This window comes from Carlito syrichta, unplaced genomic scaffold (assembly GCF_000164805.1).
Source record: "Carlito syrichta isolate Samal-C Ts95f unplaced genomic scaffold, Tarsius_syrichta-2.0.1 Scaffold308804, whole genome shotgun sequence".
NCBI lineage: Eukaryota > Metazoa > Chordata > Mammalia > Primates > Tarsiidae > Carlito > Carlito syrichta.
In genome coordinates this window covers 473,824-489,047 of record NW_007252900.1, presented here as the reverse complement: position 1 = coordinate 489,047, position 15,224 = coordinate 473,824, and the positions used below count along the sequence as shown (strand labels likewise).

General features: G+C 38.6%; 1 protein-coding gene across 2 annotated transcripts in view; it reads left to right on the top strand.

Annotated features, from left to right (window-relative positions):
- Positions 1 to 15,224, top strand: part of PLPP1 (phospholipid phosphatase 1) — a 50,400-nt gene that overhangs the window by 8,088 nt on the left and 27,088 nt on the right. For both annotated transcript variants that reach the window (XM_008065788.2, XM_021716390.1), the window contains exon 3: positions 1,486 to 1,766. In XM_008065788.2, coding sequence (XP_008063979.1) covers positions 1,486 to 1,766 — 281 coding nt within the window. The remainder of the gene's footprint in view (positions 1 to 1,485; positions 1,767 to 15,224) is intronic.

The following is a 15,224-nucleotide window of genomic DNA, read 5'->3' as shown; positions in this document are numbered from 1 at the left end:
CGTGGGCTCAGGCAGTCCACTCACCTCAGCCTCCCAAAGGCGCGGGATTACAGGCTGAGCCACTGAGCCGGCTCTCAACAGTTAAGAAACTTTTTTTTTTTTTTTTTTTTTGCTTTTGTAGAGGTCATAGTCTAGTTGTCCAAGATACACTATTCTAATTATGGAATTCTAGGAGCCAGTGAGCCAGATGAGGAAATAATTTTTGGTATCAGGTTCTTACCTTTCAGGAAACAATCATTTATTTCACTTATGGTAAAGCTCGAAGACAGTTAATTCTGATTCAGTGGAAATGTTTGAATGCTTTATAAAATTATTTGTGTAAATTAAGATGAAACAGTATCTCAAGTGAAACTTTGTTACTTATATTCCCTTCTTACAGATTAGCAAGGGAACTGTTCTTTAAGTGTTTATTTTTGTCTCAGGTAGCTAGCTTTTTATTGTCTTACATGTATTTAATCAGCAAATGTTACTGTTTATACTGTTACCATTCAGTGTTCTTTGACTTTTCAGGATATTGGTTTGTTAACTTGTATAGTGTTTGGAAACCTTGTCATATCTTTAAACTCAGGATTCAGTTTCCCTCTAAAGATCTCCTGGAAGACAGGACTGGTAGACCCTGCCAAATAAATCTATGCCCTTTTTACCCATTGGCATCAGTGTTAGATCCTGGCTTTCATATTAGATTTTGTACTCCCTGAAACTGTTTACCCTTTTTAATATGATGAATGTCTTTGATTCAGAGGAATGTTTGAGAAAAATTAAGAATCTGTCAGATAAAAGTACTTTTTTTTTTTTTTTGAGTTGGGTGACTCACTCTGTTGCTTAGGCTGGAGTGCAGTGGCATGCTCACAGCCACCGCGCCTTGACCTGCTGGGCTCAGGCGATCCTTCCACCTCAGCTTTCCAAGTAGCTGGAACTGCAGGCATGTGCCACCATGTCTGGCTAATTTTTTTTTTTTTGGATTTATTGTAGAGATGAGGTCTCCCCAAGTTGCCCAGGCTGGTCTTGGGCCTCTGGGTTCAGGCAGTCCTCTTGCCTCAGCCTCTCAGAGTGCTGGGATTATAGGTGTGAGCCACCATGCCAGGCTTTAAAAGTACTTATTAAAGGAATTTCTGATTGGAGAAGCTTGTGTGTTTTTAAACAAGCCATGGTTTTTAAACCTCCAGGATATATCACTGTCTACTTATGAAAGCTCAGTTTATTTGAATACAATAAGATAAATAAGGTCTTGTTGTTTCAGATAGGCTATGAAATGATTTTGACTCAGTCATGGGTTTGTAAGCAGTGTCTACAATTGACCTGACACCTTCCTTGTGTGTGTGGTTTAGAATTAGATACCCTAAGTTAACTATTTGTAAAGAAAAAAAAAGTTGTGGGCTGTTTTTAAACCAAAGATCTTACTGTGATTTACCATTTTCTTTCTGTGTTTTGTTTAAAGTGCTTGCTTGCTACTTTAACATATTATTTTTCTGTTTCTTTTTTCAGATGATTCTTGGAGAAACCCTGTCTGTTTACTTTAACCTGTTGCATTCAAATTCCTTTATCAGGAATAACTACATAGCCACTATTTACAAAGCCATCGGAACATTTTTATTTGGTGCAGCTGCTAGTCAGTCCCTGACTGACATTGCCAAGTATTCAATAGGCAGACTGCGGCCTCACTTCTTGGATGTTTGTGACCCAGATTTGTCAAAATTCAACTGCAGTGATGGTTATATTGAAAATTACATATGTCGAGGGAATGCAGAAAAAGTTAAGGAAGGCAGGTGAGTGTTAAGTCTCTAATGCTTGTTTTGCCTTGTGTATTTTTGGAATAGAAGATTTTGGTGACTGGAAAACAAGCCATCTTACTTGCTTAAAAAGAGAAGTTAGTGTAACCATTGGCAGATGAATTGAAATCATATTTGACTTGTTCTCTCTTCTCATTCTTTTTTCCTTATTTATCCCTGTCCTCCAATTAAGAGCATTTTACTGCAGCTCTTTTCTTTGTTAGTGCATAAGAATATATAAAATGAACCTTATAGATAATTCAGTTCAGGGTTATCAAACTTTTTTGTAAACTGCCAGATAATAAATATGCTAGACTCTGTGGGCCATGAAACAACTATGGAGCTCTGCTATTGTAGCAGAAAAGCAACCATAGACAATACTTGAGTAAATGATATGGCTATGTTTCAGTAAAACTTTACACAAACAGTAACTGTCTCAGGGCTCATAGTTTGTTGAACTCTGATGTAGTCCAACCATTCATAAAGCTCAGCTAGATCTTGTAGACTTTGACTATATTTTTTTGTAAGGTAAGTTGGTTCAGATTGTGACAGCTTTAGGGCTTTAGTCTGTCATCATATAACACCCTTTTGGGTTACTTTCTACATTCTAGAGCACTATTAGACATACAAATGAATGTGAAAGATTGAAATAGAATGTTCAGAACCCCAAAAGTCAAACTTCTTTAATTTATTGTTGAGGAAAAAAATGGAGGCCCAAGTACATTAAGTAAAGCCACTAGTCAGTAGCAGAAGTCAATTCCTCATCTCAGGTTTCAGTATTGTCAGCTATATCTTTTTTATGTAATTGATCTTTTTAAGATAGGTTTGATTTCCCTTAGTGGTTCATCATCCATAAATACTTTCTCTGGGTAAAAAGTCCTTTGAATGTTTTTTTTTTGTTGTTGTTGTTGTTTTTGTTTTGTTTTGTTTTGTTTTGAGTTGGAGTCTCACTCTGTCACCCAGACTGGAGTGCAGTGGCCGCTCCCGGCCACCACAGCCTGGACCTGCTGGGCTCTGGCGATCCTTCCGCCTCAGCCTTCCCAGCAGCCAGAACTGCAGGCATGTGCTACCACACCCGGCTAATTTTTTTTTTTTTATTTGTTGTAGAGATGAGATCTCATCAAGTTGCCCAGGCGGGTCTTGAACCTGCGGGCTCAGGCAATCCACTCACTTCAGCCTCCCAAGGCGTGGGATTACCAGCTGAGCCACCGAGCCTGGCCTGAATGTTTTTATATATGATTTCCATATATTTCATTGTCATTGTTGGTTGTCTTGTTAGTAGCTTAGACCTGGTAGTAGCTTCTATTTTTTTGCATTTAATTAGACTATATACTATATAGTATGCTATGTGCTGGGGATTCAGCAGTGCACAAAACATCTCTGGTCCCAGTCTTCATGGGGCTTAGCCTGGCAGGGAAGATTTACATTAAATAAATGAAGAGAGTGGAAGAGAACTTTCCTGGTGTTAGTGAGACCAGAGAATAGGAAGATCAAGCTGTTAAATGACAAGCTACTTTGGGGTGATGAGGACTGATGGGTGTAATTCCTGTAATCCCAGCACTTTGGGAGGCTGAGGTGGGAGGATTGCTTGAGCCCAGGAGTTCAAGACCATCTGGAAAACATAGTGAGACCCCGTCTCTAAAAAAAAAAAAAAAATTAATAATAAAAAAAGTTAGCCTCGTGTGGTGTCACTTGTCTGGAATCCCAACTACTTGGGAGGCTGAGGTGGAAGAATTGCCTGAGCCTAGCAGCTGGAGATGATGGTGAGCTGTGATCATGCTACTGCTCTCCAGCCTAGACAACAAGAGTGAGATGCCGACTCAGAAAAAAACAAACAATGCAAAAACCCTACGTATTTATGATCATCATGATGAAAGCTGCCTATAAGGATTTAAATTGTAATGGAAAAGAAAAATAGAATAGATATTAATTGAACTACCCTTTAAAATAGTTTTATTTTTTTATTTTTTTTTTTGAGTTGGAGTCTCACTCTGTCGCCCAGACTGGAGTGCAGTGGCCGCTCCTGGCCACCGCAGCCTCGACCTGCTGGGCTCCGGCGATCCTTCCGCCTCAGCCTTCCAAGTAGCTGGAACTGTAGGCGTGCGCTATCACGCCCGGCTGATTTTTGATTTATTGTAGAGATGAGGTCTTGCCAGGTTGTCCAGGCGGGTCTCGAATCCACGGACTCAGGCAATCCACTCACTTCAGCCTCCCGAGGCGCAGGATTACAGGCTGAGCCACCGAGCCCAGCTTAAATAGCTTTATTAAGGTGTAATTCAGATAGCATAAGATTTACCTGTTGTAAGTGTGCAGTTGAATACGTTTTATGTATAAAATTGTTTACCATGACAATCAATTTTTGAATATTTCTATTACACTAAAAGGTTTATCCTGAGCATTTGCAGTTAATTCATACTGCATTCTACAACCAGGATTTACTTTCTATCCCTATAGTTTTGTGTTTTCTAGAATATTGTACAAAAGGAATAATACGCTGAGAACCCTGTTGTGTCTGCTTCTTTTACTTAACATGTTGATTTTGTTATTCATCCATGTTCTTTTTTCCCCTCTGAGGTATATTAGATATAACACAGTTTGCTTATCCATTCCTGCAAATGTTTATGGACATTCGAGTTGTTTCTGATTTTTGACTGTTAAAAATAAAGGTGTTCTGAACATTGATGTAAATTATATGCTTTCATTTCTCTTGGATTAGTATCTAGGAGTGGAAGTGCTGGGCCATATAGCACATGTATAGTTACTTTCCAAGAAGCTGCCAATCTTTTCCACAGTGACTGTATCACTTTGGATTCTTCCCAGCAATGTATGAGTCTCATTTATTCCACATCCTTGCTGTCATTTGTTAATGCTCAGTCTTTTTTATTTCAACCATTCTAGAAATCTTATGGCTTTAATTTGTATTTTTTAAAATAATCAGTGTTGCTGAACATCTTTTTGTGTGTTTCTTGTCCATTCAGCTATTGTCACTTGTGATATGTCTATTTATTTATTTAAAAGATGTGGGGTACAATTCAGGGTTAGGTATGCATATATCACTATGCAGGCACCCTTGTTGATGAGGTATGTCACTCCCTCCTCTGGCAGTTTTCCTCAACTGCCAATCCCACCCAGACATGTCTATTTAACTCTTTTGTCCATTAAAAAAAAATTGGGTTGCCTGTCTATCTTACTGAGTTCTTTATATACTCTGAATAAAAGTCCTTTGTTAGATATATGTTTTGAAAATATTTTCTCCCAGTCTATGGAGTGTCTTTTGTTTTTGTTTTTAAAGCAGGATTTATCGAGAGGACAGAAAACCTCCCACACTGGGAGGGGCCCCAAAGGGGTTGTCCTTATTTTCTTAATGGTTCTTAATGATGGGTTTTGAAGCTTAGAAGCTTTAAATTTTGATGAAATTCAATTTATTTTTTTTCTTTTATGGTTTGTGCTTTCTATCTTCTAAGAAATCTTTGCTTGCCTAAAGTTTACAAAAATATTTTTCCTGTGTTTTTTTCCACAAGTTCTTTTTTTTGAGTTGGAGTCTCACTCTGTCTCCCAGGCTGGAGTGCAGTGGTACTCTCACGGCCACTGTAACCTCGACCTGCTGGGCTCAGGCAATCCTTCTTCCTCAGCCTTCCAAGAGCTGGAGCTACAGGCACATACCACCACGCCTGGCTAATTTTTTGATTTATTGTAGAGATGAGGTCTCACCAAGTTGTCCAGGCTGATCTCGAACCCCCAGGCTCAGGCAGTCCTCTCACCTTGGCCTCCCAAAGTGATGAAATTACAGGCTGAGCCACTGCATCTGGCCTGTTCTATAGTTCTATGATTTTATTTCTTATATTTAGGCTTTTGATCCGTTTGAATTCATTTTTGTGTATAATGTGAGGAGAGGGTCAATGTTTACCTTTTCTCAATTGAATTTCTGGTTGTTCCAGCATTATTTATTGGCATTACTACCCTTTCACATTGAATTACATTGGCACCTTTGTTGAAAATCAATTTATCATATTGATGGAGGTCTATTTCTGGACACTTAATGCATTTCATTGCTCCCTATATACCTGTCCTTATGCCAATATCATACTGTAACTTTATAGTAGGTCTTACAATGAGGTAGTACCTTTGATTTCGTCTTTCTTTTTAAAGCTTGCTTTGTCTATTGTAGGTCCTTTGTGTGTTCTTTGCCAGAATTTTGCTTGATATTGCTCTAAATTTATAGATCAGTTTTTGAAGAATTGCCATCTTTATATTGAGTCTTCCAGTCTGTGAATATGTTATATCTCTCCACTTATTTAGGTTTTCTGTAGTTTTTTCTTGCCAACACTTTTTAGTTTTTTCTGGGTCTTGCACATATTTTGTTAAATATATCACTAAATTCGTAATGTTTTTCTTGATGCCATTGTGAGTAGGTTTTTGGGTTTTGTTTTTTAAAATCAATTTCCTGAGTATTTAGAAATACAATTGGTTTTTATATTGACCTTGTATTCTGCATCCTTGCTAATTTAACTAATTTTTTAGTTGAAGTAACTCTTACTGATTACTTAAGGTTTTCTGCATTCCCATTCATATTTTCTGAGAATAAAGAAAGTTGTACTTCTTTTCTATATTGCCTTTTATTTATTTTCCTTGTCTTATTACACTGGCTAAGACCTCTAATACAAAATTGAGAAAAGTGGTAAGAGCAGATTTGCTTGTCTTCTTCCTGACTTTAGGTAAGATACACTTGGTCTTTTACCAGTATGATGTTACCCATGTGCTTTTTGCAGATGCCCTTTGTTAGATTTTTATCAAGAATGAGTATTAGATTTTGTCACATGCTTTTTCTGTGTTGGTTGAGATGGTGATGGTCATATTGTTTTTCTTCTTTATTCTCTAATCAGTGTATTATATTAATTTTTGAATATCAAAGCAACTTTTTATTTCTTGGATATATGCTTGGTCATGATGGATCATACTTTTTATATTAACTGAATTCAATTTGCTAATATTTTGCTAAGGATTTTTACATCTATGTTCATGAGTTATTGGTCTGTAGTTTCATGTAAAATTTTTGTCTAGCTTTGGTAGTAAATGTTTAGTATTAAATGTTCATAGTATTCCTCAGTGAAGTCATTTGGGCCTGGAGTTTTCTTCGTAGGAAGGTTTATTTTTTTAAAAAGTTTTTATTTAGCTGGGCGTGGTGGCTCATGCTTGTAATCCCAGCACTTTGAGAGTCTGAGGTTAGAGGATTACCTGAGCCCATGGGTTCAAGACCAGCCTGGGCAACATGGCGAGACCTCATCTCTACAATAAATAAGAAATCAGCCGTGCTTGGTGGCTGGTGCCTTTGGTTTCACCTACCTGGAAGATTGAGGTGGAAGGATTGCCTGAGCCCAGCAGGTCAAGGCTGCGGGCGTGCCACTGCACTCTAGCCTGGGCGACAGAGTGAGACTCCAACTCAAAAAATAAAAAATAAATAAAGTTTTTATTTGTGTATTTTTAGAGATGGGGTCTTTCTATGTCAACCAAACTGGAGTGCAGTGACCTCAATATAGCTCACAGCAGCTTGAACTCCTGGGCTCAAGTAATCTCTCATGTCAGCCTCTCAAATAGTTGGAACTGTAAGGCATGCATCACCATGCTGGGCCAGCCTTTGTGGAAAAGTTTTAAACTATGATGTAAAAATTTTTTTTTTTTTTTTTTTTGAGTTGGAGTCTCACTCTGTCACCCAGACTGGAGTGCAGTGACCTCAACCTGCTGGGCTCCGGCGATCCTTCCGCCTCAGCCTTCTGAGTAGCCGGAATTACAGGCATGCGCTACCACACCCGGCTGATTTTTTGATTTATTGTAGAGATGAGGTCTCGCTGCCCAGGCGGGTCTCAAACCCGCGGGCTCAGGCAATCCACTCACCTCAGCCTCCCAAAGGCGTGGGATTACAGGCTGAGCCACCGAGCCCAGCTTCAGTTTCTTCTTGTATGAACTTTAGTTATTTGTCTTTCAAGGGTTTTGTCCATTTGATCTAAGTTGTCAAATTTATTGGCATCAAGTTGTTCATAGTGTCTTTATATTATCTTTTTACTGTCTATAGGAATTGTAGAGATAGCCTCTTTTACATTCTTTTTGTCTCGGCAATTTGCCCAGGTGGGTCTCAAACCCACGGGCTCAGGCAATCCACTCACCTTAGCCTCCCAAGGCATGGGATTACAGGCTGAGCCACTGAGCCCAGCTTACATTCTTGCCATTGGTAATTTGTATCTTTTTTATTTTTTCTTGATTGATCTTGTTAGAGACTTATCAAATTTAAAAATCTTTTTATTAATTCTATGCATTAGTTTTAGTGTCATTGATTTTTCTCTGTTGTTTTTCTGCATTCATTTTCATTTATTTCTGACTTAATTTTTTTTTTTTTTGAGTCGGGTTCTCACTCTGTCACCCAGGCTTGGAGTGCAGTGACTACTGCAGTCTCGACCTGCTGGGCTCAGGTGATTCTTCTGCTTCAGCCTTCCAAGTAGCTGGAACCACAGGCATGTGCCACCATGCCCGCCTAATTTTTTGACTTATTGTAGAGATGAGGTCTCGCCATGTTGCTCATACTGGTCTCGAACCTCTGAGCTCAAGCAATCCTCTCATCTCTGCTTTCCAAAGTGGTGGGATTACAGGTGTGAACCACTGTGCCTGGTTTGCTTTCAGTTGTATTTGCTTTTTTCTTCTTCTTCTAGTTTTATAAAATAGATACTTGCATCACTCGCTGTGTCACAAATTTTGATATGTTGGATCTTTATTTAACTGAAAATACAGTTGATCCTTTAACAACGGCAGCAGTTGGGGTACTGATCCTCCCATACAGTCAAAAATCTTTTTATAACTTTTGACTCCTCCAAAACTTAACTACTAATAGTCTACTATTGACCAGAAACCTTACTGGCAATGATAATCAGTTGTTTAACACATTTCATATGCTAAATTTATTATATACTGTGTTTTTACAATAAAGTAAGCTAGAGAAAAGAAAATAAGAAAATCAAAAGGAAGAGAAAATATATTTACTATTCATTAAATGGAAGGTGAATTCTCATAAAGGTCTTCATCTTTGTCGTCTTCACACTGAATAGGCTGAGGAGTAAGAGAAAGAAGGACTGGTATTGCTGCCTCAAGGGTGGCAGAGGTGGAAGAGGTGGAGGAAATGAAAGGAGAAGCAGGAAATGCAGGCACACTTGTAATTTTTATTGAAAAAAAATCTGCCCACAAGTGCAACTGTGCAGTTCAAACCTGTGTCATTCGAGGGTTAACTATAATTTCTAATTTACTTTGTGTCTTCCTCTTTGATCTATGGGTTACTTGGGGGGGCGGTTCATTGATCTTTTCTTTCAGCTATTTGTAATTCAATGTCATTGTTTCTTTTAAATTTGTTGATTTTTTTTTTTTGGTTGTTCATTTTCGGCATATAGTCTTGTCTGAGTCCATTTTGCATTGCTATAAAGGAATACCTGAGGCTGGGTAATTTTAAAGAAAATAGTTTTATTTGGATCACAGTTCTTCAGACTGTACAAGAAGCATGACACCTGCATTTTCTTCTGGTGAGGGCTTCAGGGAGCTTCCAGTTACGGTGGAAGGTGAAGGGAGAGCGGGCATGTCACATGTGAGAACAGGAAGGAGAGAGAGGTGTCATGCTCTTTTAAACAACCAGCTCTTATGTAAGCTAATAGAGTGAGAGCTCACCCAGCCATCTTGAGGGAGCCATCCCCAGACCCAGACACTTTCCGTAAGGCCCACCTCCAACGATGGGGATCACATTTCAACATGAGATTTAAAGGGAACAATATCCAAACTATATCAAGACTGTTCTGGAGAATATTCCCTGTGCCCTTGAAGAGAATGTGTATTATGTTGTTTTTTTGGGTAGCTTATTCTGTAAATGTCAGTTTGGTCAAGTTAATTGATAGTGTTATTCAAATCTTTCACATCATTACTGGTTTTTCTATCAATATATTTTATCATTTATTTTAGAAGTTTGAAATTTCTGACTATAATTGTTGAATTTTTTTTTGTCCTTTCATTTTTGTCAGCTTTTGTTTCATTTATTTTGTGGCTCTGCTGTTCAATGTATATATAACATTTATAAGTGGTTTTTTTTCCTGCTATATTACTCCTTTTTCTATATGAAATGTCTTTATCTCCAGAAATATTCTTTGCTTTAAAGTCTGTTTTGTCTGATATTAATATATAGCCACTCTTGTGCTCATGTTATTGTTTGAGCAATGCATATTTTCTGTAAGTAAAACTTTCAACTTATTTGAATCTTTGAAGTCTTTTAGAGATAGTGTATATTTCAATTATATTTATGTTTTTAATCCAGTCTGAAAACTCTGCCCTTTGATTAATACTTAATTCCTTCACATTTAATGTAATTGTCAATATGGGTAGATTTAGTTCTGCCATTTTGCTGTGTGTTCTATGTCTCATCTCTTAGTTTCTGTTCCTTCTATACTGCCTTCCTTTGTATTAAGTATTTTTTAGTATAGCATTTTAAGTACTTTACATTATATTGGTGTTTTTTTGGTGGTTTCTCTGGGGATTACAGCATACATCTTTTATCATAATTTACTTTTAACATCTTACCCTTATGGAGATACTATGGAATTTTGTGTGTGGAAGCTGTAGAAGATATTTCTTTCAGATAATTTTTAAAAATCCATTTTATTGAGATATAACTGACATTCAGTAAATACACATATTTAAAATATACAATTTGATAAGTTAGGAACTGTGAAATCATCATCACAATTAAGATAGTGAACATCTGTCAAACCCAAAAGCCCCTTTGTAATTTCTCCAGCCTTATTCCTACCTCAAGCCCCTTCTTAAGTAGCCTTCGCTTTCTGTTATGCATTTTCTGGAGTTTTATTTAAGTGAAATCAGATTAATTACTTGCCTCCAACCATAACATCTCTAATTCAGCCTCTAGATTGGGAGAGTCTTAAGGACCTTTAAAGCTCATTACACATGACATTCTACAGAAATAATTCTCAGTGCTATGGAAGAAAACCCCATTAGAGAGAACATCATGAAGGTCTGGAAGCATCACACCATTGAGGATGTCATTGTTGTAGAAAAAGCCATGACAGCCATGAAGCCCAAAACGACTCCTGCTGGAGAAAACTGTAGGTGTTGTGCATGACTTCACAGGATTTATGACAGAGCCAATCAAGGTTATGAAAAAGATTGTGGGTGTGGCACAAAAACGGTGGAGAGTGAAGGGCTTCAAGATATGGGAATTCAAGAGCTAATAGATACCATACCAGACAAATGAACAGAAGATGACTTGATGGAGATGAATGTTTCTGAGCCAGTGTCAGGTGATGAGGAAGAAGACATAGAAGCAGTGCCAGAAAACAAACGGACATCGGATAATCTGGCAGAATGGTTCCAGTTATTCAAGGCTGCTTTTTCATTTTGCAACATGGACCCTTCTGTGATATGGGCCCTGAAACTAAAGCAAATCGTGGAAGAAGGATTGGTATTGCATAGAAACATTTTTAGAAAAACGAAAAGGCCAAAAAGACAGCACAATGTATTTCTGCAAAGTTAGGCTGATGGTGCCTTTCCTGCCTCCCCTTCTGCCTCCTCTACCTCTGCCGTCCCGAGACAGGAAGGCCCAAGCCCTGTTCCTCCTCTTCCTCTTCAGCCTGCTCAGTGTGAAGATGATGAGGATGAAGACCTCAGTGGCGATCCACTTCCTGTGGATAGTAAATATACTTCTCCTCCTTTATAATTTTTAAAAAATTTTTTTTGAGTTGGAGTCTCACTCTGTCGCCCAGACTGGAGTGCAGTGGCCGCTCCCGGCCACCGCAGCCTCGACCTGCTGGGCTCCGGTGATCCTTCCGCCTCAGCCTTCCGAGTAGCCGGAACAAACAGGCACGCGCTACCACGCCCGGCTGATTTTTTGATTTATTGTAGAGATGAGGTCTCGCCAAGTTGCCCAGGCGGGTCTCAAACCCACGGGCTCAGGCAATCCACTCACCTCAGCCTCCTAAGGCGCGGGATTAAAGGCTGAGCCCCTGAACCCGGCCCTTTATAATTTTTTAAATAACATTTTCTTTTCTTTAACTTACTTTATTGTAAGACTACAGTATATATAGCATTCAAAATATATGTTAATCGATTGTTTTATTAGTAAGGCTTCCGACTGACTTAGCTACAAGGGTCACCTGTATCTCAATTTGTTTATCCTTTGACCATTTGCTAATGGACACTTGGGTTGTTTCTATTGTGGGGCTCTTACAAACAAAGGTGGTATGAGCATTTGTGTATCAGCTTTTGTATGGACATGTACATTAATTTTTTTTTGGTTAAATTTCCAGGAATAGAATGGGTAAGGCATACATTTCACTTTTTAAGAAACTACCAAGCTATTTTCTAAAGTGGTTGTACCAGTTTTCCTTCCTAGCGGCACTGTTTGAAAGTTTGCGTTGCTCTCCTATATGGTATGGTTGGTTTTGTTTTGTTTTGTTTTGTTTTGAGTTGGAGTCTCACTCTGTCGCACAGACTGGAGTGCAGTGGCCACTCCCGGCCACTGCAGTCTCGACCTGCTGGGCTCCGGCGATCCTTCTGCCTCAGCCTTTTGAGTAGCCGGAATTACAGGCATGTGCTACCACACCCGACTGATTTTTGATTTATTGTAGAGATGAGGTCTTGCTGCCCAGGCGGGTCTTGAACCCGCGGGCTCAGGTAATCCACTCACCTCAGCCTCCCAAAGGCATGGGATTATAGGCTGAGCCACCGAGCCCGGCTCATGGTTTTTTTAATTGATACTATTTTAATAGGTAAGTATAGCCAGGCATGGTAGCGCATGCCTGTAGTTCCAGCTACTTGAAAGGCTGAGGCGGAAGGATCACCGGAGCCCAGCAGGTTGAGGCTGCAGTGGCCGGGAGCGGCCACTGCACTCCAGTCTGGGTGACAGAGTGAGACTCTAAAAAAAAACCAGTCTGACAGAGTGAGACTCCAACTCAAAAAAAACCACTCCGGTCTGGGTGACAGTGAGACTCCAACTCAAAAAAAACCCAAAACAAACAAACAAAAATAGGTAAGTAGTGTTATGTCACTGTGATTTTAATTTGTATTTCTTTAATGTCTAGTGATATTGATTTTCATATGCTTATTTGCCATTTTTATGTCTTCACTTGTGTCACATCTCTTGTCCTTTAGAAAAAAGTCTTTTTTTGCAATTGTGAGAATTCTTTATATATTCTGAATACAAGTCCTTTATTGAGTTTGCATATATTTTTTTCCCAGTCTGTGTCTTATTTCTTAATCCTCTTAATAGTATCTTTTGAAGAATAGATGCTTTACTTTTTATTTTTTATTTGGAGTCTTATTCTGTTACCTAGGCTAGAATGCAGTGGCACACTCACGGCCACCGCAACCTCAACCTGCTGGGCTCAGGCGATCCCTCTGCCTCTGCCTTCCAAGTAGCTGGAACTATAGGCTTCTGCCACCACACCCAGCTGATTTTTTTGATTTATCATAGAGATGAGGTCTCACCATGTTGCCCAGGCTGATCTAGAACCTGTGGGCTCAGGCATCTCTTGCCTCTGCCTCCCAAGGTGCTGGGATTACAGGCATGAGTCACTGCACCTGGCAGATGGCTTTACATTTTGATGAAATTTATTTGAACTTTTCTTTCAGTTTAATGTTTTTTTCCTTTTTAGTAAATATTTGCCTAACTTTAGGTCACAAAGATTTTCTCCTTTTTTCCCCCCCAGAACTCTTATAGTTTTTGAGTTGCTATGAATTTTGAGCTGATATGGGAAATTTGGTTCTCTAGATCTGTATATGAAAAGGGTAGGAGGAAAAAAAAGAAGCAGAGAGTGTTTCTTTGTCTCCCAGTCAAAGCCTGTCTTGGTCGGATATCCTTTTATTTTTTTTTTTGAGTTGGAGTCTCACTTGGTCGCCCAGACTGGAGTGCAGTGGTCGCTCCCGGCCACCGCAGCCTCGACCTGCTGGGCTCCGGCGATCCTTCCGCCTCAGCCTTCCGAGTAGCCGGAATTACAGGCATGCGCTACCACGCCCGGCTGATTTTTTTGATTTATTGTAGAGATGAGGTTTCACTGCCCAGGCGGGTCTCGAACCCGCGGACTCAGGCAATCCACTCACCTCAGCCTCCCAAAGGCGCGGGATTACAGGCTGAGCCACCAAGCCTGGCTTTGATATCCTTTTGATTGTAAATGTTACATTGTCTCTTGATCTCCTAACACCTGTAAAATAACTGGCAAGTGAGGTAGCTTTGTAAATATGATTTATCTTATTAATACAATTGGAAAGACTTTCAAATTACATATCTACTTTGACTGCAAATTAACTTTAGTCAGATATTTTTAAAAACCTTCATTTATTGTTGTCTTTTTAAAGGTTAATACATGATTTTAAATTACAGGGAAAAAAGCATATCATGTGTTAGTTTATCACGTGTTATTAGAACCAAATGAAGAAAAATGCTTATTTTCAGTGATGATAGACTAACTTGTCTGTTAACCATCCCCATGTTATCCGGCATAAATATGTTGGTTCTCATTTTTGTACTTTTCCACCAAGCACTGTCTCTGTTTGTCTAATTTGTCTCTTTGACCAAGTAACTATGACAGAAAACTCTAATCATTTCTCTCAGCCAAGGAGTTTAAGAAAGTTACTGTGGGGATAAGAGTTTATCTAAACTCCAGAAAATATCATCGTAAATGATTCTTGAAGGATATACATTCTTCACATGTATATTGTTTCTCTGGCTCAGGTACATAAATCTTAGCTTATATTTTCTTGTGATATTTCTTATTGAGATTTTGATTTCTTACACAAGCCATTTTGACAATATGTGAAATAATGTAATTTATTTTAAATGGTATAAAAATTATTTTTTGGTACTTACGTGCCATACTCTCTCACTTTTTCTTCCTAGTATACATTAGTTGGGTGAACATACACTATTATTCTGATTACAACTTTTGACCTAAGTACACTTAGGCTTTTTGCCCATCAGCCTTTAAAATTTTTATGCTGATGCACATGGAATTTTCCACTTAAAGTTCTATATAAGTTTTGGGCAAACAACCTCTCTGAAAACAATGTGACTTTTTGGATAACTGACATTGGAGAGCTATATACATTTAAAATATTGTTACTTATAATGTTCAATAGTAAGATCTCTTAGTAGTCATAGTGTTTCTAAAGCAAGGAGAAAGAAAAATCAAATATAGAAATGAAGTCTTAGGAAGACTTTGTATCTTCTAGAAAAATGTGATTTCCATCAGTGTTTCCAGAATGAGTCAGCTGTTGCCAGTTTCAGAGCTGTATAATGTCAGTACATAACTGTGGCTTTGCATTACTGTTCTATTGTGGAGTATAGTTTGGCTGGATACAGACTTTCCTTTTCTTCTTCTCTTGAATTTTAGAAGTCAGAAAGCCAAAAATGCACAAACATTT